The sequence below is a fragment of the Bos indicus x Bos taurus genome, chromosome 3 (genome assembly GCF_003369695.1).
Source record: "Bos indicus x Bos taurus breed Angus x Brahman F1 hybrid chromosome 3, Bos_hybrid_MaternalHap_v2.0, whole genome shotgun sequence".
Classification (NCBI taxonomy): Eukaryota; Metazoa; Chordata; class Mammalia; order Artiodactyla; family Bovidae; genus Bos; species Bos indicus x Bos taurus.
In genome coordinates this window covers 91,801,563-91,824,680 of record NC_040078.1, presented here as the reverse complement: position 1 = coordinate 91,824,680, position 23,118 = coordinate 91,801,563, and the positions used below count along the sequence as shown (strand labels likewise).

General features: G+C 50.5%; 2 protein-coding genes and 2 non-coding genes across 5 annotated transcripts in view; 3 read left to right on the top strand and 1 right to left on the bottom strand.

Annotated features, from left to right (window-relative positions):
* Positions 1–4,096, top strand: part of LOC113889841 (acyl-coenzyme A thioesterase 11) — a 50,519-nt gene extending 46,423 nt beyond the window's left edge. Inside the window, exons 15-16 of one of the 2 annotated variants that reach the window (XM_027537151.1) lie at positions 524–650; positions 2,052–4,096. In XM_027537151.1, coding sequence (XP_027392952.1) covers positions 524–650; positions 2,052–2,207 — 283 coding nt within the window. In that variant the 3' untranslated portion in view covers positions 2,208–4,096. The remainder of the gene's footprint in view (positions 1–523; positions 651–2,051) is intronic. The other variant, XM_027537152.1, reaches the window with a different exon arrangement.
* Positions 2,271–17,029, bottom strand: LOC113889842 (protein FAM151A-like). Its single transcript, XM_027537153.1, has 8 exons — positions 16,776–17,029; positions 15,250–15,396; positions 10,224–10,376; positions 8,911–9,070; positions 7,255–7,479; positions 4,331–4,470; positions 3,413–3,556; positions 2,271–3,021 (listed from the first exon to the last, which is right to left on the bottom strand). The coding sequence occupies exons 1-8, from the start codon at positions 16,888–16,890 to the stop codon at positions 2,348–2,350; spliced, it is 1,758 nt and encodes a 585-aa protein (XP_027392954.1). The 5' UTR covers positions 16,891–17,029; the 3' UTR covers positions 2,271–2,347.
* A 405-nt stretch (positions 17,030–17,434) lies between these two features.
* TRNAP-AGG lies at positions 17,435–17,506 on the top strand. The gene has a single exon. It is a non-coding gene; the product is annotated as a tRNA-Pro (tRNA).
* Positions 17,507–22,411: 4,905 nt separating this feature from the next.
* Positions 22,412–22,518, top strand: LOC113890558. The gene has a single exon (XR_003510523.1). It is a non-coding gene; the product is annotated as a U6 spliceosomal RNA (small nuclear RNA).
* The last annotated feature ends 600 nt before the right edge of the window (positions 22,519–23,118 follow it).

Below are 23,118 nucleotides of genomic sequence, written 5' to 3'. Positions count from 1 at the left end.
TATTGCCCTTTCCGGTCACTCATGCTCTAAAGCAGGGTGGTCTCTGTCCTTGGTGTGGTGAGGGTGCCTTGCCCCAGGTCACGGACAGGCCAACTCTCACATGGCCCATTCCTTGGCCTCCAGCCTCTGAAAGCCCCATGTTGCCTGAAGGGTGGTAAGGCTCCCGGCTGCACCAAGGTGAGGATGCTGGAGAAATGGCATCACCTGTGCTAGAGACAGGCAAAAAGATGAAGCAAGGAAATCCAAAGTACAGCGCTGCTTCCCCGGGCTGGGGGAGGGAGGCGGGGAATGTTTCCAGAAGGTCCACAGTACAGTCACCCTGGTATCTGGTGAGTTCAGAACTGCTCACCCACAGAAACTTCCTGTCTAGAACCTCCTTTGCAGCTTGACCTGGAGCCAGGCTGTGTGCCTTAGACTCTGGTGAGGGCATCCCTGCAGCAGGGCCCTGATCAGTGCTGGAGGGGGCTTCTGGAAGCTGCCCTCACCCTTTCCCATGCCCCCTCTGCACACTTCTTCCATACAGGGAACCTTATGTCATTGCGCTGAGGTCAGTTACGCTGCCCACACACCGCGAGACCCCAGAGTACCGGCGTGGGGAGACTGTCTGCTCAGGCTTCTGCTTCTGGCGCGAGGGGGACCAGTTAACCAAGGTGAGGCCTAGTGTCTCCTTTCCCTTCCCACCCAGATTCACCCCAAAGCCACACTTGTGTCCAGAGCTCAGCTCTGTCCAGACCTCAGCACTCCCACTGGCCAGTAAGCTCTCTTCCAGCTGTAGGGAGCCTGAGTATCAGGGCCTAGAAAGGAGCCTTCATTAAAACCTAATCTGTGCAGATACAAGTCCGAGGACACAGTTGAACCAGGCCTGTGTGTTAGTTGCTCAGTCGTATCCGACTTTTTGCAATCCCGTGGACTGTAGCCCGCCAGGCTCCTCTGTCTATGGGATTCTCCAGGCAAGAATACTGGAGTGGATTGCTGTTCCCTTCTCCAGAGGATCTTCCCAACCCAAGGATCGAACCCTGGTTTCCCGCATTGCGAGCAGATTCTTTACTATTTGAGCTAAAACTCCATCTTACTTATGTACCCCTTTCATGTCTAGGAAGGCCATCAGGGCCCATGAAACTCATCAGGGCAGTGTTACCTGGCTGGCTGAAAATGGGCTAGCTGGGAAACTCAGTGCCCCTTCCTCAGATCGCAGTGGCTATTAGGGCCCTGAGACACCCCATGTAGAGACTTGGACATTTGCTAACTTAGTGTTCCCTGGGGTTATTCTAACTGCTTGCTGCAGATTTGCTGACAAGGGCTTAGTCGTGTCCTATTCTGCCACACCATGGACTCTAGCCTGCCAGGCTCCTCTGTCCATTCTTTCTTTTCCAGGCAAGAATATTGGAGTGGGTTGCCATTTCCTTCTCTAGGGGATCTTCACAGCCCTGATATCAAACCCTGGTCTCTTGTATCTGCTGCATTGGCAGGTAGATTCTTTACCACTATTGCCACCTGGGAAGCCATAATCTAATGGTAGCACCTTCATTTAAAGGAGTTTTATGCTTGGCTCTGGAGACCTAGCCTTCTAGAGCTTCCGGGCTAGAGAGGGGAGACACGATGACAGTATAGTGTGTGGTGACAGAGGGAAGCCAGGGTTGTCAGCCCCAGAGGAGGGGTCAGGAGAGTAAAGCTACAGGAGGTCACGCCTGCCAATCATGCAGTCCTCAAAGGCCCCAGGTGCTGCTGGTATTTGCTGCCTTCCTAGCAGGTGACTGGGCTTCCATGGTGGCTAAAGACAGTAAATAATCTGTCTGCAATGCGGAAACCCCAGTTCTATCCCTGGGTCAGGACAATCCTCCAGGGAAGGAGACGGCAACCCAGTCCAGTATTCTTGCCTGGAGAAGGCCATGGACAGAGGAGCCTGGAGGGCTACAAGTTCATGTGGTCCCAAAGATTTGACACGACTGAGGGACGAACACACAAAGATGCCAACTGCCTGTTTCATGTCCACTCAGTACCCTCTACTGCCCCCTCCCCATCCTCCCTGGGTGTGGCTCCCCGTCCTGCAGGTGTCCTACTACAACCAGGCCACCCCGGGCGTCCTCAAGTACGTGACCACCAATGTCACCGGCCTCTCCTCTGAGTTCTACACCACCTTCAAGGCTTGTGAACACTTCCTCTTGGACAACCGGAACGACCTGGCCCCCAGCCTCCAGACCCTCTAAGCATCCTCCCTGGCCACCTCACGTCCACTCCCACTCCATCCTGCCCCAAGGACATGCGTGCAGTGCACTGAGGAAGCAGAGGCATTTATTTCTTCCTGCCTCCCCGTGGGAAGCGGGGGTCCACCAGGCCACCTGGGTGCTCAGTGTGTGCCAACATCCGCCAGCAAGTCTTGGCGGTAGCTCTGGGGTAGCCTGTAGTAAACTCGGGTCTTCTTCACGGCCCTGGCTGCCAGCAGCGCTGCCCGCACAGACGCATAGAGGCCCCGGCCAGGGCTGTGTTCCACCGTGACCGTGGCCCGGGGAGAAGCTTCCAGCAGCCGGGCCACGACTCCAGCAGGGCTCTGGGCCAGAGGCCCAGCCTGCAGCTGGAAGGACACAGGTTGCCAGAGGCCCTGGCAGAGCTCCAGCATGTCTGTGAGCAGCTGTTCCCTGTAGCCACTGCCCAGCACTTCCTCGGGCCAGCCTGGTGCCACTGTCACATGGGGGAACACCTCGGCCACAGCTGTAAGCAACTCCCTGCCAGTCATGTAGCCGGGGACCATGAAACTCCCGTGGGAGACGGTGGCCCCGACCCACACAGGCCTAGACAGGTGGCCAAGGGCAGAGAGGGTGGCCAGCGTGGCCAGGGATGGCCGCAGGGCGGTGGGCTCTGCTATGTGCACGTGGATCCCCCAGCGTCCGGGGTGCATGGCCAGCTGCTGCAGGCAGGACTCCAGCGTCAGGGCACGGCCATCTGGGGTGCGGACGAGGGGCACGGGGTCCCCAGCTGCAGGCTTCTGGAGGCCCACGTCCAGCAGGATCATGCCTTCTCGGTCTGGAAGAGGTAGTGGAGGCAACAGTGTCTGGGGTAAGGGTTATCATGGGGTGTCAGAGGCCCTTGCTGAAGTTAAAGGGACAGCAGGAGGTAATGGGGTGTGTTGATTGGATCTGGGCTCCAGGTGGAAGGGCTGCTTTGTGAATGTGCCTGGGGCTCATCAGAATGGCCCAATGAGCCGCTAGCTCAGCTCTGAGGCCTGTGCCCGCCTCTCTTGCAGCACCATGTGACTGAAGCCTCACAAGTTCAAATGCCAGGAGCCCCATACTTTTGACAACGCTGCTCCCCCACCTTGCAGCTGCGTTGCTATGGTAACAGAGACCTGAGGTAGCTTCCCCGAGGTAACCCTTGCAGTTGAGCTAGGAGCACAGGGGCTGCAGGCAGACCTTACCTGGGAGCTGCACTGTTGCTGTGCTTCCATTGCCCTGGATGTCAGGAACCAGCCACTCCACGCTCAGACCCTCGTCCCCAGGGTGCTGGAGAGCAGGGATCAGGCTACCCCCAGTGTAGTAGCTTGGCTTCCGTGAGGTATTCACTGTGGGTCAGATGGCCAAGGTGGAGAGGCCACCAGTCACGGAGGCCTTCTGTACACCCTGAGTCCTCTCTAAGCCTCACAGCAAAGTTCCAGGGAGCTGGAGTTCCCTGCTGTGTAGATGATGGGTGACTTGCCCAAGGTCCTACAGCCAGTGGGCAGGGTTGCTGGGATTGGAGCCTGATGGAGCCAAGTCAGTCAGGCCCCAAGCTGGTATTCCTCCCCCTCACCTAGATGGCTCCCAGAGCAGGAATGTTGGGTCTGATGGGTCCCCTTGAGATGGCCTGATTGCAGGCTCTCCTCGGTTTGGAGTTAAGGGAACAGGGGCTTTGGACAAAGGAAAAAGCATCATCGATTAGCAGGTACAGTGGAGGAGCCGTTCTCTGAAATGCTAGAGCAACCCTCAGAGGAACTGTACTGCAAGAGGAAGCATCTTGCAAGGGGAACCCTACAAGGGGTTTGGAATTTGCTGTTTCCAGTAGGAGCTGTGCCACATTTAAGCTGAACAACTTTGTATTAATTATGTAACTGTTTTGAACCTCAGTTTCTCTATCTGTAAAATGGAATCTCTGCTTCATGGATCTATGGAGCTTAGCATTCCATCCCAGGGTCTGGCATACAATGGATGCTTCAAATGATTCCTTTCTCCTATCTCACGTAGGATTTTCCCCTTTCATTGGCCTTCCCCACCGAGCTCTGCTCCCATATCTACTAGGTTCTGCCCTGTGCAGAATCCACCCCACCAGCCTTTCCCACCCTCCCGAGACCCCTCCCTACTGGCACGCTGCTTGAACTGAGACAGGAGAGGCTCAAAGAGGTCATAGTAGACTTGGTGGGTGGCGGCGTTGTCTCGGATGTAGAGGAGGTCGTCCACTGTCACGGGGTCCGAGGCAGACTGCCACATTGTCAGGCTGTACCTGGGGTCCAGAGAGCCAGCTCAGAGCCTGCCTGGGCTCAGCAGCCCTCAGCCCCTCTCCCATGCTCAGAACTCAACCTGAGCTGGTGGGGAGGCCTTGGGAACCCTGACTGAGGGCAGCGGCTAAGAAGGAGGGGAGATGGACTGGCCTGCCTCCCCACTCGGAGTGTCTATTTGTGGGCCCTCTGTTAGGAAAGAGGACCCACAAAGACACATTTTAGGAATCAGTGAACTAAAATGGATGGGAATGGGCGAATTTAATTCAGATGACCATTATATCTACACTGTGGGCAAGAATCCCTTAGAAGAAATGGCGTAGCCCTAATAGTCAACGAGGAGTCCGAAATGCAGTACTTGGGTGCAGTCTTAAAAATGGCAGAATGTTTGTTTCCAGGGAAGTCCATTCAATATCACAGTAATCCAAGCCTATGCCCCAACCACTAGTGCCGAAGAAGCTAAATTGAATGAAAAAAAGATGTCCTTTTCATCATAGGGGACTGGATGCGAAAGTAGGAAGTCAAGAAATACCTGGAATAACAGGCAATTACAAACTGAGACAGGCAAAGGCTAACAGAGTTTTGCCAAGAGTATGCACTGGTCATAGCAAACATCCTCTTCCAACAACACAAGAGATACTCTACACACATACATCACCAGATGGTCAATACCGAAATCAGATTGATTATATTCTTTGCAGTCAAAGATGGAGAAGCTCTATACAGTCAGCAAAAACACACTGACTATTGCTCAGATCATGAATTCATTGCCAAATTCAGACTTAAATTGAAGAAAGTAGGGAAAACCACTAGGCCATTCAGGTAAGACTTAAATCCCTTATGATTATACAGTGAAAATGACAAATAGATTCAAGGGATTAGATCTGATAGAGTGCCTGAAGAAATATGGATGGAGGTTCGTAATATTGTACAGTAGGCAGTGATCAAAACCATCCCCCAAATGCAAAAATGCAAAAAAGGCAAAGTGGTTGTTTGAGGAGACCTTACAAATAGCTGAGAAAAGAAGCGAAGGCGAAGGAGATTAAGAAAGATATACCCATTTGAATGCAGAGCTCCAGAAAATAACAAGGAGAAATAAAACCTTTCTAAGTGAATAATGCAATGAAATAGAGGAAAACAATAGAATGGGAAAGACTAGAGATCAAGAAAATTAGAGACACCAAGGAACCATTTCATACGATTGGGCACAATTGAGGACAGAAATGGTATGGACCTAACAGGAGCAGAAGATATTAAAAAGAGGTGGCAAGAATACAGAGAGGAAAAAAAGAATCACAGAAAAACTATACAAAAAAAAAAAAATCTCGATGACCTGGATAACCACGATGGTATGATCACTCACCTAGATCCAGACATTCTGGAGTGTGAAGTCAAGTGGGCCTTAGGAAGCATCACTATGAACAAAGCTAATGGAGGTGATGTGATGGAATCCCAGTTGAGCAATTTTAAATCCTAAAAAATGCTGTTAAAGTGGTGCACTCAGTATACCAGCAAAATTGGAAAACTCAACAGTAGCCACAGGACTGGAAAAGGTCAGTTTTCATTCAAGTCCCAAAGAAGGGCAATGCAGCCATGAAATTAAAAAACACTTGCTCCTTGGAAGAAATGCTTTCACAAACCTAGAGAGCATATTAAAAGGCAGAGACATTACTTTGTTGACAAAAGTCCAGATAGTCAAAGCTATGGTTTTATCACTAGTCATGTACAGATGTGAGAGTTGGACCATCAAGAAGGCTGAGTGCTGAAGAATGGATGCTTTATGAACTGTGGTGTTGGAGAAGACTCTTGAGAGTCCCGTGGAGACCAAGGAGATCCAATCAGTCAATCCTAAAGGAAATCAGTCCTGAATATTCATGGGAAGGACTGATGCTGAAAAGCTGAAGCTCCAATGCTTTGGCCACCTGATGCGAAGAGCCGACTGATTGGAGAAGACCCTGATAGTGGGAAAGATTGAAGGCAGAGGAAAAGGCGACAACAGACGATGAGGTGGTTGGATGGCATCAGTGACTGAATGGACATGAGTTTGAGAAAGCTTTGGGAGGTGGTGAAGGACAGGGAAGCCTAGCGTGGTGCATTTCATAGGGTCACAAAGAGTCAGACAAGACTCAGAGACTGAACAACTTAGGAAAGAGATAGGGACAGAAGAGATGGGCATGGGGGAGGGGGTGCGGCTTGGATTAGAAGTCAGGTATGAAGGGGGAAGGGAGTGGCCTCCAGTGGGGAGAGGCTGAGGAGGTGGTGCTGGGCAGCTGGGACCAGTGCAGAGTTGCGGGGGAGGGTGGGCTCCACCAGTCCCACAGAGCTATTGGGGCAGAGGCTACAGGTGTAGTCTGTACACCCTCAGAGAATAGCTGGCTCCCAAGAGAGGAAGCTGTGGGAGGCAAATTGCCTCTCAGTGTAAACACTTTCTGGAACTTCCCTAGTGGTCTAGTGGGAAAGACTGTGCTTCCACTGCAGGGGTTGCTGGTTTAATCCCTGGTGGGGACCTGAAGATCCCACATGGTGTGTAGTGGGGCCCAAAACAAATAAGCAGAAAAAAATAAACACTTTCCACTGGACAGGCTGCCTCAAGTGATAGCTACCCATTACCAGAGGTATACAAGCAGAAAGCAGGGACACTGTAGAGAATGTGAGCACCAGCAGAGGTTGGGCCAGATGATCATGAAGACCCTTCTAACCATCAGCATCTGAGATCTTGCTGGGGATTCAAGGCCCGGGAGTGAGTTTGGAGGGAGAAGGGGCCAGGGCAAGGGCCTGGGCATTCTTACCTGTCAGATTGGCCAAGCAGCCAGCTGAAGTGGGGCCAGGCAGCCCTGACCATGACAGCCCGTACGGGGAAGGTCACCTTCTGGGGCACTGCTCCCACCAGCTCCTGCATCTTCTCCACCATGGCCCGGGTATATGTCCCATCTGGGAACAAGGGCAGGTACAGGGTAGTCCAGCCTGGAGACAGGGTTGCCTCAGGATACTTCTCTTGGACCAAGGCCAGGAACCTGCAGAGAATCAGAGATGCTGGTCTTTAGATCCCCTTCCTCATCTGGGTTCCCATCAGAGTGCTTGGAAGAGGCAGGATCTATCACATCTAGATATTAGAGCACAGTCCTGAAGCACATGTTGGCTTGCTCAAAGTCCCATGTTAGGGCATGGACACTGGAGCCAGTGAGGCCTGGGTTTGAGTCCTGACTATGACCTTGGGCAGCTCACCCAACCTCGTTGATTCTTAAAAAGTGGTATCCTTTCAGGCAGGACAGGGCTTCTCAAACATCCCCATGTGGATGAGGAGGTGCATCCAATCCCCAGGTGTGGGATCTGTGCTGCCAGCTGTGAGAGTCTCTGAATTTTCAGATATTTAAAAATGTCATTCAAATTTTGAACTCTTACAAATTTGAATAGGCACATAATATTACCCTCTCCACCTCGCAGATTGACTCCAACGTTCACTCCAAGAAGATCAAATCTTGGGCCACTAGCTACATTTTCAAACTGCTGCTTTTCAAATGCACCACGTTAAAAACTAGATAAATACTGGGTGGATGTATTGTTAGCTGACTGGTTGAAAAGATGGTTTAATGATGGATGGGTGGATGGATGAATGGAGATGGACAGTAGAGAGCTGGAAGTTAGAGTCAGAAGGCCTGGCTTTGTATGGTTGCTCTGCCAATAGATGTAGGCAGGTCATTTAACGTCAGTGAGATAATTCCTGTATTACAAACTAAAAATAATAGTACCTACCTCATTCTCATTGTAAGAGTTAAATGGTACTCTACAACTAGACTACTTAAAACAATGCGTGTGACAGATAATAAAAATTCAACAGATTGAGCCTCAATTATTGTCTGCTTTCTTATCTGCAAAACGGTGAGAAAAAAATGCTCCTAACCTGGCATTTCTATGGGAAGATGAACTTAGATATATTCTCTCCTTTCATGCGGCCCTCTGTAAACTTGAGTGCACCATGCAGCTGGTACTATGTAAGTGCTGTTGTTGGCAGTACGGGGATCTGGGGGGCAGCTGGGGGGTGGGAGGGGAGGCTGGGGAAGGAGTTAGTGCTTCAGACTTTTCTAGCAGGCCAAGGCTTGCCCTGGTCACTGTTTGCCATCCAGGAATAAACATTATAGTAAGGGGACAAACCCGTAATCCACCAGTGATAGCCTTGTGAAATCAGGACTGTTAGGAGAAAGTGTGAGGGAGGGTCCTCAGCAGCCTGGGACGTCAGGGAAGTTTCTGGGGCAGGTAATGGCTGGTTTAGCAGGAAATGGTGGAAAGGCATTCAAGGCAGAGGGAACAGCATGTGTGAAGGCTCAGAGGTCAGACGACATGGTGTGGCTGGAGGCAAACTCAGCAAAGGTCCCCTGAGCACCTGCTGTACCCGATGTTGAAGGAAACAGACTGGACACAGCTGGAGCAGAGAGGCAAACACTCACTGTGTGGCATTGACCTCTATTGAGAGGCCCACATTGGGACCCCTCTGGATGTCAGCATTGATCCACACAGGCCTTCGAACTTTCCCCTCCTCTGTCAGCCGCCGAAGGAGGTCCAGGGAGGGGCCCACAGCCTTGATGCTCTTGAAGTCTAGCTTGATGCCTGTAGGGAGAGGGCCAAGGGCTTGGGAAATTGGTCCCTTGTGCTCAAGGAAGAAGGAAACAGAAGACATGACTTCCTGGGACAGAGAGAGGAGGTGTGGTGTGTGTGTCAGGGGTGGGAGGGAAGACAGGGCCGGAATTCTGGGTGGGTGTGAAGAAGGCTTCAACGAGAGAAAGGACTTGCCCGTGTAGGAGTGATGTTCCATCCCTCATCCCCAAGGGGAAGAAGCAAATGATGGCTAAGGGCTTGGGACTTGGGGCTGGTGCAGATGCCAAGCATCTGATGAAAAGGGACTGTGATTCTTGGACAGGCAGACTTAGAGGGTCCAAAGCCACACAAGCCTAAAGAGCAGGAGATGAGGCTGAGGAATTAGAGTCAGTTGCTCAGTCGTGTCTGACTCTTTGCGACCCCATGGACTGTAGCCCAGATTCCTCTGTCCATGGGATTTCCCAGGCAAGAATACTGGAGTGGGTTGCCATTACCTTCTCCAGGGGATCTTCCCCACCAAAGGATTCAACCCAGGTCTCCTGCATTTCAGGCAGATTGTTTACCAGTTAGAGAAGGATGTTGAAAGCCAGGCCAAGGAGATCATAATTTGTCCTGAGGACAATGGGGAGCCATGGAGGGTTAAAGCAGGGAGTGACTTGACAGTTGGCATTTTGGAAAGCTCAACCGGGTAGGGGCTTGGTAGACTTTGGAGGTAGGAAGCCAGTGAGGAAGGAGGTCTGGGAGAAAGATGATGTGAGTGGGACTGGATCGCGGGTAGGGTTCAGGGTTAGAATTGGCAGATGCAGCAGCTGAGTAGCTGCAGGGGATGAGGGAGAGGCATTAGGGTGATGCCTGGATTCTTTTGGTAACTGGCAAAGAGACATGGGAGGGGAAGGTGGAATTGGCTTTGAGCATGTTGTATCCAGTTCATGGATTCAGGGGGCCTGAATGCTCATGTTTGGCCCTTTGCAGCTTACCCTGCGTGTTTACTCCCTCGTTTCACCCATCTTCCCTGAGCCCAGGCCTCTAGATTGGTCTGGAAAACTGAGGCAAAGAGCAACTCTTAATAGGGATTGGACTTGTCTCCTAGTGGAGCAACCCTTGCACATGTGGTCTGAGTACTGGAGGGCTTGGCAGCTGGGGAGGAGCTGAGAGAAGTCCTTACCCTTCTGGGAAGAGGCCAGCACAGCCTCCAGCCACTGCTCTAGGGTGTTGTCGCTGTAGATGGCTGGGGGGTGCGCCATGATGGGGACTCCTGTCTCGTTGACTGTGCCGAGCCCTTCTGTTGTGATGTCTGCCTCCAGGACCATGACGTTGCCTGTGAATGAGGACAAACTCGATCAGTTCCTTTTTTAAATCTATTTTCTTCATCAAAGTGTTACTCATTTATTATAGAACATTTGGAAAATATAGAAAAGCAGAAAGGGAAATATTAACCCACATTTCCATCCATTTTTATAATTTTTACACAGTTGAGACCACTCAGTATTTATAATTTTAATCTTTTCTATGTGTCACTTAAAAAAAAAAAAAAGCTGCAAAAGCCCTGATTGAGGGTGGTCACCCTGTTTCAGTTAGCTACTCCCCCACCTTTCCTGAGACATTTCAGTAGTCTCTAAACTTTTGCTACTAACAAATAAGGATGCATATTTTTTTTCTGATTTTTCTGATTATTTTCTACCCTGACTTGAGGAACTTTAGTCAGGGCCATGCGGGGTCGTTTCTTTGGTTGTTTTCTAGTTAATTATTTCTGGTTGCTGGTAGCAGACTTTCTCTAGTTCTGGCAAGCAGGGGCTGCTCTTCACTGCTGTGCCCAGGGTTCTCATTGCCGTGGCTTCTCTTGTGGAGCACGGGCTCCAGGCGCACTGGCTCCAGTTGTTCCAGCTGCAGCCTCGGTAGTCCCGGCTCGTGAGTCCAAAAACTCTCAGGCTCAGTAGTTGTAGCACATGGGCTTAGTTGCTCCAAAGCATGTGGGATCTTCCTTCCTAAACCCTGGATCCAGTGGATTCTTATCCACTGTCGTTGTTCAGTCACTAAGTCGTGTGTGGATCTTTGTGACTCCATGGACTGCAGCATGCCAAGATTTCCTCTCCTTCAGTGTCTTCCAGAGTTTGCTTAAACTCATGTCCATTGAGTCAGTGATACCATCTAACCGTCTCATCCTCTGTCGCCTCTTTCTCCTCTGGCTCTCAATCTTTCCTAGCACCAGGGTCTTTTCCAATAAGCAGGCTCTCTCATCTGCTTATTGGAAGCCAAAGTATTGGAGCTTCAGCTTCAGTCCTTCCAGTGAATATTCAGGGTTGATTTCCTTTAGGATTTTCTGGTTTGATTTCCCTGCAGTGCAAGGGTCTCTCAAAATTCTTCTCCAGCACCACAGTTTGGAAGCATAAATTCTTCTACCTTCAGCCTTCTGTATATCACCAGGAAGGCTGCAGTATCATTTTTAAAGCCCATATTATCAAATTACTGTCTAGAAAAATTCGTGTGACTCATATGCCTGCCAGAAGTACATAAGCTGGTCCATCTCTGGGCACCCTTAAGGGCACTGAGCGTTGTTATTGTTTTTGTCTTTTGAATGCATATAGTTAACTCCTGAGGTGGCTGTGTGATACCCATTGGGAGAGTTCAGTCCAGGAGGGAGTCAAGGACTTTGAGTGCGAAGCAGGCTGGCAAGAGCAGGTCAGTTGACCTGCTGACCGAGGAGTGGAGTGAAGCCTGGGTGGAGTTGCTGTGAGTGCCTGGTCCATCACAGATAGTTGGCATCAGAGGGGCCTCTTCTGTTTTATACTTGCAGGCTGCTACCCTCAAAGTCCACTCAACTATACCTGATTGTGTTACTTCTATTAAAAATTCAACAGCCCTGGCTTTAGTCCTGAGAATCCAATCTGAATGCCTGCCCATAGTCTGTGAGGTCCTGTAGGACCAGGCCTGGCAAACTTTGCCCTCTCACCTCGAGTCCCTCTCTCCTTCAATATCTAGCTTCCATCCACTCCTGTTTCTCCAACATCAAAAACTACCCAGGAACTGTTCAAATGCAAGTTCTGCTCAGCAGATCTGGGGTGGGCCCAAGACACCTACCAAGCTCCCCAGTGATGCCCAGACTGCTGGTCCACAGACCACACTTGGAGCCTCGAAGCTCAGATATCTTGTCTCCCATCTCTGGGCTCCTACACCTGGCTGTTGCCATGGCAACACTCTTCCCCCCACAGTTTTACTAGGCCACCTCCAGCTCGTCTGTGGGTGTTGGCTTAAAATATCAAGGAGGCCATCCCTGAACCACACAGTCAAAGTCAGGCTGACAGCTGATCCTTTGAGCACTCAGCCCCCATGTAACTACTCATATAGCACCATCCTTCCTGAGCCTGAGGGCTAGGAGCAGGCTCCAGGTCTATGGTGCCCATCACTTGGATTTCCAGTGCCAAGATGGTACCAGGCCTAAAAAAGGAGCTTCAGAAGTGTTTGTTGGATGGTACAAGACTGGCTAAATGAATGATAGAGAAAGCTGAGATCAGGGACTTCCCTGGTGGTCCAGTGGCTAAGACTCTGTCTTCCCAGTGTAGATGGCATAGGTTTGGTTCCTGGTTGAGGAACTAGGATCCCACAGGCCTCACAGTGTAGCCAAAAGAGAAAAAAGTTAAGTTCAACCATCCCAGGTCCAGAAAAGTAAAAGAGCTTACACAAAGTTGCAGAGAATTTTTGCAAATTTCTCTAAGCCTAGGTGTCTGGATTTCCAGAAGGGAGAGGAAGCTGAGTGCCAGGCTGTCCCCAGCACTGTTTCAGGCACTTTGCACTGTCCCATTTCATCCGCATATTATATCTCTGGCCCAGTGCTCCGGAATCTTTGGTGTCCTCACTGACAAGATGGGGATGAATCTCTCTGGGCTTTAACTACAGCACGTGGACATAAATTATGTTGTATTAAAAAATAAAAATTAAAAACAAAAACAGGTTGTAAACTGTGAAGGGCTATATGAAGGTAACTTTTATTTCTATGGTTTTCTTGTCTTAACTTGGTTACTGAGGAATGCTGAAAGAGGGAACCAGAGGGGTTTGGCGCCCAGCAAGGCCCAGAGAAGTCAGGCCCCAGGTGGGTAGCTGGGCAGCTAAGAGGGTAGCTAAAGAGAATGGGTGCTGAGAGGTCTCCTTCCCCATCTAAAATGGGCCAGGTCCGGTCTGGGGAAGGTGGCGGTACACTGGGAGGGAGCCAGGGCTGGAACCCAGGTCTCAGTCCTGGTGAGTCTCTGAAGCTGCTGCCTTGCTTGACCTGCACCAGCTGCCTCCCTTGAGATGCTGGTAGCCCCTGAACTCAGGACCACATCTCACTCGTTTCTACACCTCCTCTCAAGCTGGGTGCAGAGCAGGGGCCCAGCAAATGCTCAGTGAGGGGGACTAAAGATGGATGGACCTAACCTGCGTCCTTGTGATCAGCACCTGGACCCAGCTTCCTCCTGCACGGCCATTCACACCTGTTCGGGGCCTTCCAGATCCTGAATCTGGGAGCCAACTTGGGGTGGGTGTGGGGCGGTGGGGTATGAGGGAAGAGGAGATGAGGGAAGATGCATGTTCCTTGAGCTACAGTAGGAGCCCTGGTCCTAAGGGATGCAGACAAGTGAGGAGTGCTGCTCTCCACAGGGAGCTCACAGGAAGTTCCCAGGCCCTCCCTCCCTCCCCACCCATGAGCTCTACATATCACATCCCAGAGGAGCACCACGGCAGACCCTGAACCCAAGACTGTCAGCTTCCAGTCCCCGCTATAACACTTGCAAGCTGTGTGACCTTGGACAGGTTACTTGACTTTTCTGTGCCCCATTTCCCTCATTTACTAGAGGTAAATAATAAAATATCCGTTGTATTGCATTCACTGTGTTTTAATTATCATCTACATGGAGTAAATCACTCCATTAGTCTGGGGTATTCCTATTGTTTCAGCATAATTACTAATAATGACCTCTTTCATGACCAAAAGTGCCCTGCTTTCATCCTACCAGTCCATATTTGGCAGAGGAAGTGGTTTGAGCTGCAGATGGGTGAAGTCACTTGTCCAAAACCACTCCTTTGGTAAATGGTGAAATGTAGAATTTGAGCCCACTTCTGTCTGCCTCCCAAGCCTTTGCTCTGGCCCCTTCCATCCACATAGATGTCCGGTGTGACTTCACCAGTCTAACTCTGGCCTACCATTGCTTCCCCTCAGGATCCCTACCCCAGCTGTGGAGCCACCCTCCTCCCATAGACCTATGGAAGGCCTCAGGTCCTTCCCACCCCTGTGGCTATACTGACTGGTTACTCTGCATGCTCCACGTTATTGGGCACCACCTATTTGGGGCCCTTAGCTTTCTTCTTGGCCAAGGTCACAACTTGGTGGGGCCTGATCCCTATCTGCTGCCCCAGGACCTACCTGAGATGAGCCTGGGGCTGGCAGAGCCTCTTTGCCTTCCCTCAGGCCTTACCTCCCAGATAAGAGTCCTCACTCTTGCCAGGGAGTTCTCTAGCTCCTCCTTCTCACCCAAGTCTGACCATTAGCCTCCGAATCCTGAAGCAGCAGCAGACTGGCTCCACCCAGCCTGCAGAAGCCCTCCCTGCTGCTGACCACCAAGCCTGCCTCCTCCAAGAAGTCTCTCTAAGGACTCATTCATTCATTCAGCAAACCTTTCCCTGTCTCTTACTCCCAGGCCCCCTGTGGTGACTCTGCAGGAGGTAAGAGCCAGAGGCCTTGAGCCTGGGTCTTGTTCTGCTTCAGACCTACTGCGTGACTGTGGACAAGACCCTCTCCCACTCAGGATCTAACTTCCCTAAAATTGAGGGTTTTGGGTAGAGCAGTGGTTCTCAAAGTGTAATCCTGGGCTCACAACATTAGCACCACCTGAAAACTTACTAGCAATGCAAATTCTCAGGTCCCACACCAGAGCCAGTGAATCTGAAACTCACTTCTGAAGAGCGCACAAATTTGGGGCCCCTTCCTTTCACCTTGAAAAGATGACAGCAAGATATGACCTTGGACCCAGACATCGCCCTACAACCTGAGCCAGTCACATAACCAGTGAGGCCTCACTTTCTCAAGTGGATGATGGCAAGAACGCGGCCATACCCATCCTAATGCTACCTCACAGGTAATGCTGTGAGCCTCGCCTCCACTCTCCCTCCATCTTCTCCGCCTCTGCCCCAGCCTGCCCCATCCTGGCAACTGGACTTACTGCTGAGGGCAGCCTTCATCTGCTCCTTGCTGTTGGCACGGTGGTACCAGGTGACCAGCAGGCCATCCCTTTGGCTGATCTGACCCAAGCTTAGCAGGTAGTCCAGCATGTCTGCGTCAGAGCGGCAGGTCCCATCCTGTTCACAGCCTGGAATCAAGGCCAAGGAGGCCGTTAGCATCAGTTCTTGCCCAAGCCCAGGGCTCTTGTCTGTACATCCTACTAACCCTCTCTGGGCCCTGGGGCCATGTCCAGCCTGCCATCTAGCATAGACAGTGGACCCCAGAGTCGTCAGTGCTGTGAGAGAGAAACATGTGGGGTCCTGAGCACAAGGATGCTCTGGGCCAGCCTGGGGACATTGGAAAGTTCACTGATAAGGGAATATTTGAGGGAGACATAGAAGGATGGGTGTGTAAATTTAACCAAGAGAGGGGATTAGGTTATTCCAGACAGAGAGGAAAGTATAAGAAAAAGGGTTGGCCATAGGAAATGTGGTTGCTTAAAAGAATGGCCATTGCTCTGGTACAGATACAGAGAAGTGAGATAGGACAAGATTGGAAAAGAGGGCTGTGATCTGGTTGTAAAGGACCCTGGGTGCCAGCAAAAAAAAAATGGGGTGTGTGCTGGAGATAGCAAACAAGGCTGTGTTTAGAAAGTGCTCCTTAGTGGCAGGGCGAGCATGGATTGGCGAGAGCAGGCTGGTGGCAGAGACTGTGTGGGAAGGGGCAGGCTGAGGCAGGGGTCCAGCAGGAGAGGGGGAGCTGAGAGGTTAGGGTGAGCAGGGAATGGAGATAGAGGATGGGAAGGAAGAAGCCTCGAGGCACAGGACTCTTCAGTCAGGAGAGGAGGCTGCTCCCAGGTCCCCATGTGGATGGAAGGCCCTTCATCAGGAGAGGGTGCTGGGGTGTGAGGGTAAGTTCAGCCCAGTCCACTGAGCTTGTGATGCCTGAGTGACCTCCATGGAGAGTTCATCTGGGAGCATGGAAGGATAGCTGAAGCCTGGTAAAAGAGGAAGGGAAACAAAGTTAATGAGACTGTTTTTTGGAGATCAAATCTTGGTGGGCTTGGTGATGGGAGAGGCAAGTAGAGCTGTGGATGGAGGATGTTTTGGTAGTCAATTCGAAAGGAAACCAACTCTGAACACTCATTGGAAGGACTGATGCTGAAGCTGAAATGCCTGTACTTTGGCCACCTGATGAGAAGAGGGACTCACTGAAAAAGACTCTGATGAGGGGAAAGATGGAAGGCAGGAGGAGAAGGGGACAACAGAGAATGAGATGGTTGGATAGAACCATGGACTCAAAGAACATGACTTTGACCAAGCTCTGGGAGAGAGTAAAGGACAGGGAAGCCTGGTGTGCTGCAGTCCATGGGGTCGCAAAGAGTCAGAGACAACTTAGCAACTGAACAGCAGCAACAATGGGGAGGAGAGCAGAGGCCAACAGGGCTGTCGATGGGGACGGAACCTTATGGGGGCAAAGAGTGAGGGATGGGGAAGAAAACCAGATAGCACGGCTGGGGGCTCCTACCTGGCAGGATGGTGTGTTTCTGCAGCAAGAAGCCCATGATCATCGCAGTGGCGAACACCAGAACCGCAATGACACCACCGACAATGGCCCACTTCCAACACCCCTTGTTTGCCATGATGACCCTCTGAGGGGAATACCCCTCAAAGGGCAGAGTCTCCTGAGGCTCTGAGAGCTGGGATCCAGAGGGAGGAAGGAGCCTTGACAGCGCTTAAATCTCCTCCTGGCAGAACAGCTCCTGCAGGCCTGGAATGTCCCAAAAGGCAGCTTTGGAGGCCCCGCCTACCTCCCAACCTCCTCCTCCTCCTCCGTCTCTTCCAGGATCTTAACAGGTCAAGCAGAAAATCCTGCCACCTCCAAAATGACCTTTGAGCACAGTAAGAGACAGCAGCAAATGTTAGATGGAGCCCACCGCTGCCTTCCCCCACCAGCAACCTGCTGCCTGTCTGCTCCAGCCTGAGAGTTGGGGGGCCAGGGATCTGGACCCAGCTTGACCTTGCTTTCCTAAAGACCTGGAGGTTTTCTTCCCCTGCATAGAAGGAGGCCTTCCTTCTTTCTGCCCTGCCCCAGGGAGTCTGGAAGGTCAGGCAAGGGTGAGTGACAAGAACAGATTAGATCTGCCAGAGGAACGTGAATTTTCCTTCTATCCCAGATAGATTAGTGGCTTGTTGGTCTAGGGGTATGATTCTCGCTTAGGGTGAGAGAGGTCCTGGCTTCAAATCCCAGACGAGCCCTACTTTGGACTTCCCTGGTGGCTCAGATGGTAAAGCGTCTGCATACAATGCAGGAGACATGGGTTCAATCCCTGGGTCGGGAAGATCCCCTGGAGAAGGAAACGGCACCCCACTCCAGTACTCTTGCCTGGAAAATCCCATGGACAGAGGAGCCTGGTAGGACAGTCTGTTGGGTTGCAAAGAGTTGGATACGACTGAGTGACTTCACTTTCAGATAGAAGTGAAGATAGATGGATAGAATTGATAGAACTGGCATGCTGACCTGGGCTGCTGCAGGCCACTTCTGAGTCCACAGGGGAGGGACTGGTCACTGCCTGGCCCAGAGGGTGTTCTGTGGTTCCCGGTGTGGGAAAACAGAGACTGTCCCTGTTTCAGAGACCCTGGAGTTTAAATTAGTCCAAGAGCCAACTGCCATGTGCATGGGGAATTGGGACAGAAGTGTACAGAGAAATCCAGCAGGGGCCTTGATTACTTGAGTGAGTGTGTGTGTGTCTGTGTGTGTGTAAGAGTGATTAGAAGGATGCCCAGGTGGGCAGATCCAGGGAATCTGGGACCTAAGGAGAAGGTCGGGAGGGAGTTTGGTTCAGGTATCCTCAGGTCATGGGGGCTCCGGGAGTCCCTGAAGAGCAGCTGCCCAGGAAGGAATTGGATGTAGAAGTCTAGGACTCTGGACCAAACATGAAGCTGTGAGCATCTTTTCCTGCTTAAGGCAAGAGAGAAGGGGGTGGAGGCAGACTTTTGGGGACCACAGACTTTAGGGCTGGTGGGGGAAGAGAAATTGGTTAAGTGTTGTGGGACAGAATGACAAGAGGTGGGGAGGGACCAGGAAGCCAATAGAAGGGTCACTTAGAGGAGAAAGGGGTGGTCATCTGTGCCTGGAGATGGAGGCCCATGAAGACAGCAAGGCGCTGCCAGACTTGCCAGTAAGAGTAAGGGTGATGTTGGAGACAGTCTAGAACTTAGCTCTTACCATCGACTAGGCTTTCCACATACAAACAGCCTTTGTTTTGTTGCCAAAATCTTGGCTGTCTGTGCACCAATTTCAAACAGAAATACGGAGACAGTTATGGGGGAGAAGGAAAAAGTGGCTTTATTACTTTGCCAGGCAAAGGAGAAACACAGCAGGCAAGCTGCTCAAGAAGTGTGCCCCACTCTCTGGTGACCAGGGAGAGGTTACCTAGTCAGGCAGGAGTATGTGATAAGGATCAGGGCAGTAACGGTCTTCATTCCTTCTTCTGCAGTTTCTAAAGGGAGGGGTTGCTGGCAAGATTAGGGCGTTTGCAGGGTCTCAGGTGATCTAGTCTCTTATCTTGATGAGCCTCTATGGTCCCTTTAATCTTGCCTCAGGTAGTTATGTTGCTGTTCCTCTCTTGATCAGCAACTGTTCTACCAGTTGGAACCAAGAGGTCATGGAGCCTGGAGTTTGGCCTATAAGAAATGACAGACAAAGAGACCTCAGTGCCCAGGTACCCCACAGGGCCCTGCTTGGCGTCCGCTTTAGAACTGTGTGCTTATTTAGTCTTTGTGACATTCTTGTGGGGAAGTATAACTCCTGCATCTCAGATAAGGGAGTGGGAGTCGGTCAGCAGCAGAGCTGAGGTATAAGCCTGGGTCTTTCCACCCAGCAGGCTGTGTGTTGTCCATCCCTGGAAAGGATGCTGGTGGATTCTGAGGCACTCAGCATAGCAGCCTCTCTCAGCTCTGTGGCCTCTGCAGGCTGCCTTTGAGGAAGAGGGTCTTTATTCAGCTCTGGCTTTTGGCAGGAGGAAGACTTCTGGGTTGGTCTCCAGGCCACAGGACCCCATTGCCCATGACACTCCTCATGAGACAGAAAACTGATGTTGGTACTGAGCCCCACTCTGTGCCCAGTACCATGGTAGCTCTGGGGACCCATCAGCCCCCTGTGACATATGGTAGGAGAGGAGAACATGGGGGCTGTCAGGGGCTCCAGCATCTCTTAGGTGGAGCCACTGTTCTAGAGCTGATGCTGCGGGAGTGTGGGGTTACAGCCTGTAAGATGGGCTAATAGCATGGCCTCCGAGGTGGGACCTGATGGATCCCTGATGAGCACAGGGGAACTGGGAACCCCAGCCTCCTGGGCAGGCCATGTGACTTTCAGGGGAGACATGGAGGACTTAGAGAGCCATGTAGGACCAGGGCTAGGAAAGGCTGTTCTAGATGAGGGGGCAGTGTGTGTGGAGGGAGCAGAGCATGTGGGAGAAGGGCTTGCCCAGGAGGGCAGCTGTGCAGTGGGGCTGGACCCTGCCAGGTGGGAGACAGGGATGCTCAGGGGAGAAGGCTGGGGAGGCTAGCAGGGCTGGGTCACCCTGATAAAGAGCTTGACTCCAACCAGGAGGGCATAGGGAGCCTTCGTCTGTGGGAGAAGCAGGAGAGGGACATGCTCAGCTTCGCATTTTGGAGAATGATTCTGGAAGCTGTTATTGAGGAATGGCTGGAGGAGGGCCCCCTCCACACCTCTTATCCCCCCATTCCCTGTCACAGAGCCACATGACCTCCCAGGCCATTCCACTCAGAACCACCACAGGTCCACCTAGACCCAGCTTCTCTTTCCTGGGTTACTTCAGTTACCCACACCCTTACTTGAAAACTGTGTTTTCCGTGCCAAGTCAAAAGACACAACCAAGCCAAAGATTCAGAGGAGGATTTATTACTTTCCCAAAGCAACGTCTCCAGGAACAGCAAAATAGGAGCAGTTGTACATGTGTGTTTATGAAGGGGCTTGAGCAGAGGAGAATTCCCCATAGAATTGAGGCAAAAGATGATGGAGTCCAAGTTTTAGTTGACTGAAATCATGAAGCTCAGGAAAGGTCAACATCCCATCCTCCGCCTGGGTGGAAGCCTTAGTTCTGGCAGAACTCCCTGTGAGATTGTTTACACATACCCCTTGAGGAAGAACTAGGACTCTGTTTTATCTGAACTATTGTTTCTTGAGGGCTTTCCCTTTGTTCTTACACTCCCTTACTTCCCGTAAGATTGTTGATTACTGAGACCTGTTCAAGGGCAAGCACTGTGGCCACTTTATTTAAGGAAGCATAAAGTATGAAGTGAAAGTCGCTAGTCCTGTCTGACTCTATATAGTCCATGGAATTCTCCAGGCCAGAATACTGGTACAGATTCCCTTCTCCAGGGGATCTTCCCAACCCAGGGCTCGAACCCAGGTCTCTCATATTGCAGGTGAGCCACCAAGGAAGCCCAAGAATATTGGAGTGGGTAGCCTATCCCTTCTTCAGCAGATCTTCCTCACTCAGGAATGGAAGAGGGGTCTCCTGCTTTGCAGGTGGATTCTTTACCAGCTGAGCTACCAGGGAAGCCCATTTTATTTTAAGTAGCAAGGCAACCAACATACTCAGTTCTCAAGCTTCTGCCCCCACCCCGCCAAAATCAACTGATGTTCACAACTGTCATTGTACATTTATAATAAACCACTGAAAAAATACTTAGTTTCAAAGAGAAAAGTGGTTACTGAGTCCTAAGAATGCAGCATTGAAATGATTTCCTATACTTAGTAGCCTCATTTCTGTGAAAATTGCCTGCTGTTGTTTCATATCCTTGAGCTTTGTGGATTCACATTATCCTGCAATCCCTTTCTAGAGTGACTGTGCAGGAGGCAGGATCTATAACTAAAGGACATCCATTTCACTTTTACCGAGTACCTATTCTGTGCCATTTACTGTGTTAGATGTCGAGGACAGAGACACCAATGTGCCACAGCTGCTGCTCTAATTGGATCATGCTGCTGCTAAGTCACTTCAGTCGTGTCTGACTCTGTGTGACCCCATAGACGGCAGCCCACCAGGCTCCGCCATCCCTGGGATTCTCCAGGCAAGAACACTGGAGTGGGTTGCCATTTCCTTCTCCAATGCATGAAAGTGAAAAGTGAAAGTGAAGTCGCTCAGTCATGTCCGACCCTCAGCGACCCCATGGACTGCAGCCCACCAGTCTCCTCCGTCCATGGGATTTTCCAGGCAAGAGTACTGGAGTGGGGTGGCACTGCCTTCTCCTAATTGGATCATACATTGTTTTTAAAACCCAAAACCAGGAAAATAGTAATATATACATACTCCAGATTTTGAAAAAAAATCAAAGCTAGTAAAAAAGAAAAGAAAAAAAAATATTTTCCTTCTGAGAAAGTTATTATTAAAGTTGTGATGTATATTGTTATACATTTTTTCTATGCATACATAAAAAACAACCTTCAAAAAGAATTGTCTTGTGATATTGCTCTGTACCACATCCCAACATTTATTGTATTTGTTAGGTTTTAACGTAGTATAATCTGGCCTGTGGAATATTTATATTTGCCTGTTTAAAAAAACGGTTGGGTTTCCTCTGCTTGTGGGGGACAGCATGTCTAAATGCATAGGCTCTGGGCGCCTGTCCTCCCTTCTAGCTCTGACACTCACTAGCTGTGTGACCTGGGGCAGTCACTTCACCTTTCGGTCCCTCAGTTTCCTCACTTATTACCTTGTAGGGTTGTCATGAGGGTTAAATGACAAAACACATGTAAATCATTTGTGACAGTACCTGGTACCTACCAAATGCTTGATAAAGATGATGTGTTGTTGTTCATGTATGTATATAATTTATAAAACATGAGTTTGTAATCTGCTTTTCCCTCACATACATAATATGAGCATTTCCCCATATGATTGCAATTTTCCCTTTTAATAGATGCATAAAATCTCAATCAATGGCTGTTTCCCTAGTTTATGGAACCATTACCTTCCATGTTGGATACCTGATTGTTTACAGTCTTTTACTAATAAGCAAATGCTCCAATAAGCCTCTCTGGCCATATTCCTGATGATGTTCTAGGCCTGATTCTCAGAAGTAGAATTGCACATTTTTAAGGCTTCTGGAATCTGCTGTTAAGATTTCATTCCCATGCTCGCTTCGGCAGCACATATACTAAAATTGGAACGATACAGAGAAGATTAGCATGGCCCCTGCGCAAGGATGACATGCAAATTCGTGAAGCGTTCCATATTTAAAAAAAAAAAAAAAGATTTCATTCCCTAAGATTTACATCAGTGTGGAGCTGCATGGTTGGGTGGGGTTTCCACTGGGGGAGAGGAAAGAGCAAGTGGCATTCCAGATAACCGGCAGGATGACCCAAAGCTCAGAAGGAGGGAGCACAGGACATCCTAGGGGAACTGGGGGAAGGCTGTTAAGTCATGAGGTTTGAGTGAGCCTGTGGTCGGGCAATAAGGCTGCAGGGCGGAAAAAGCCATCTTTGATTCACTGGTGATGGCAGGCTGTGGTGTAGCATGAATCAGGAAAAGGTTAACGGAAGTAGGGAACCCAGCGAAGAAGCTCTTGTTAGAAGCCAGATAAGGGACTTCCCTGGTGGTCCAGTGGTTGCGAATCCACCTCCCAGTGCAGGGGACAGAGGTTTGATCCCTGGTATGGGTACTAAACTCCCACATGCCGTGGGGCAAGTACACCTGCGTGCCACAACTAGAGAAAGCCCACATGCTGCAAAGTAAAAGGAAAAAAAAAACAGTAAGAGAAGAGGAGATCTGAATTGGGTGTGAGGAAAGGGGAGGATCTGTGTGTATTTTCATCAAAGAATCTTTTGGACCTGGAAACTG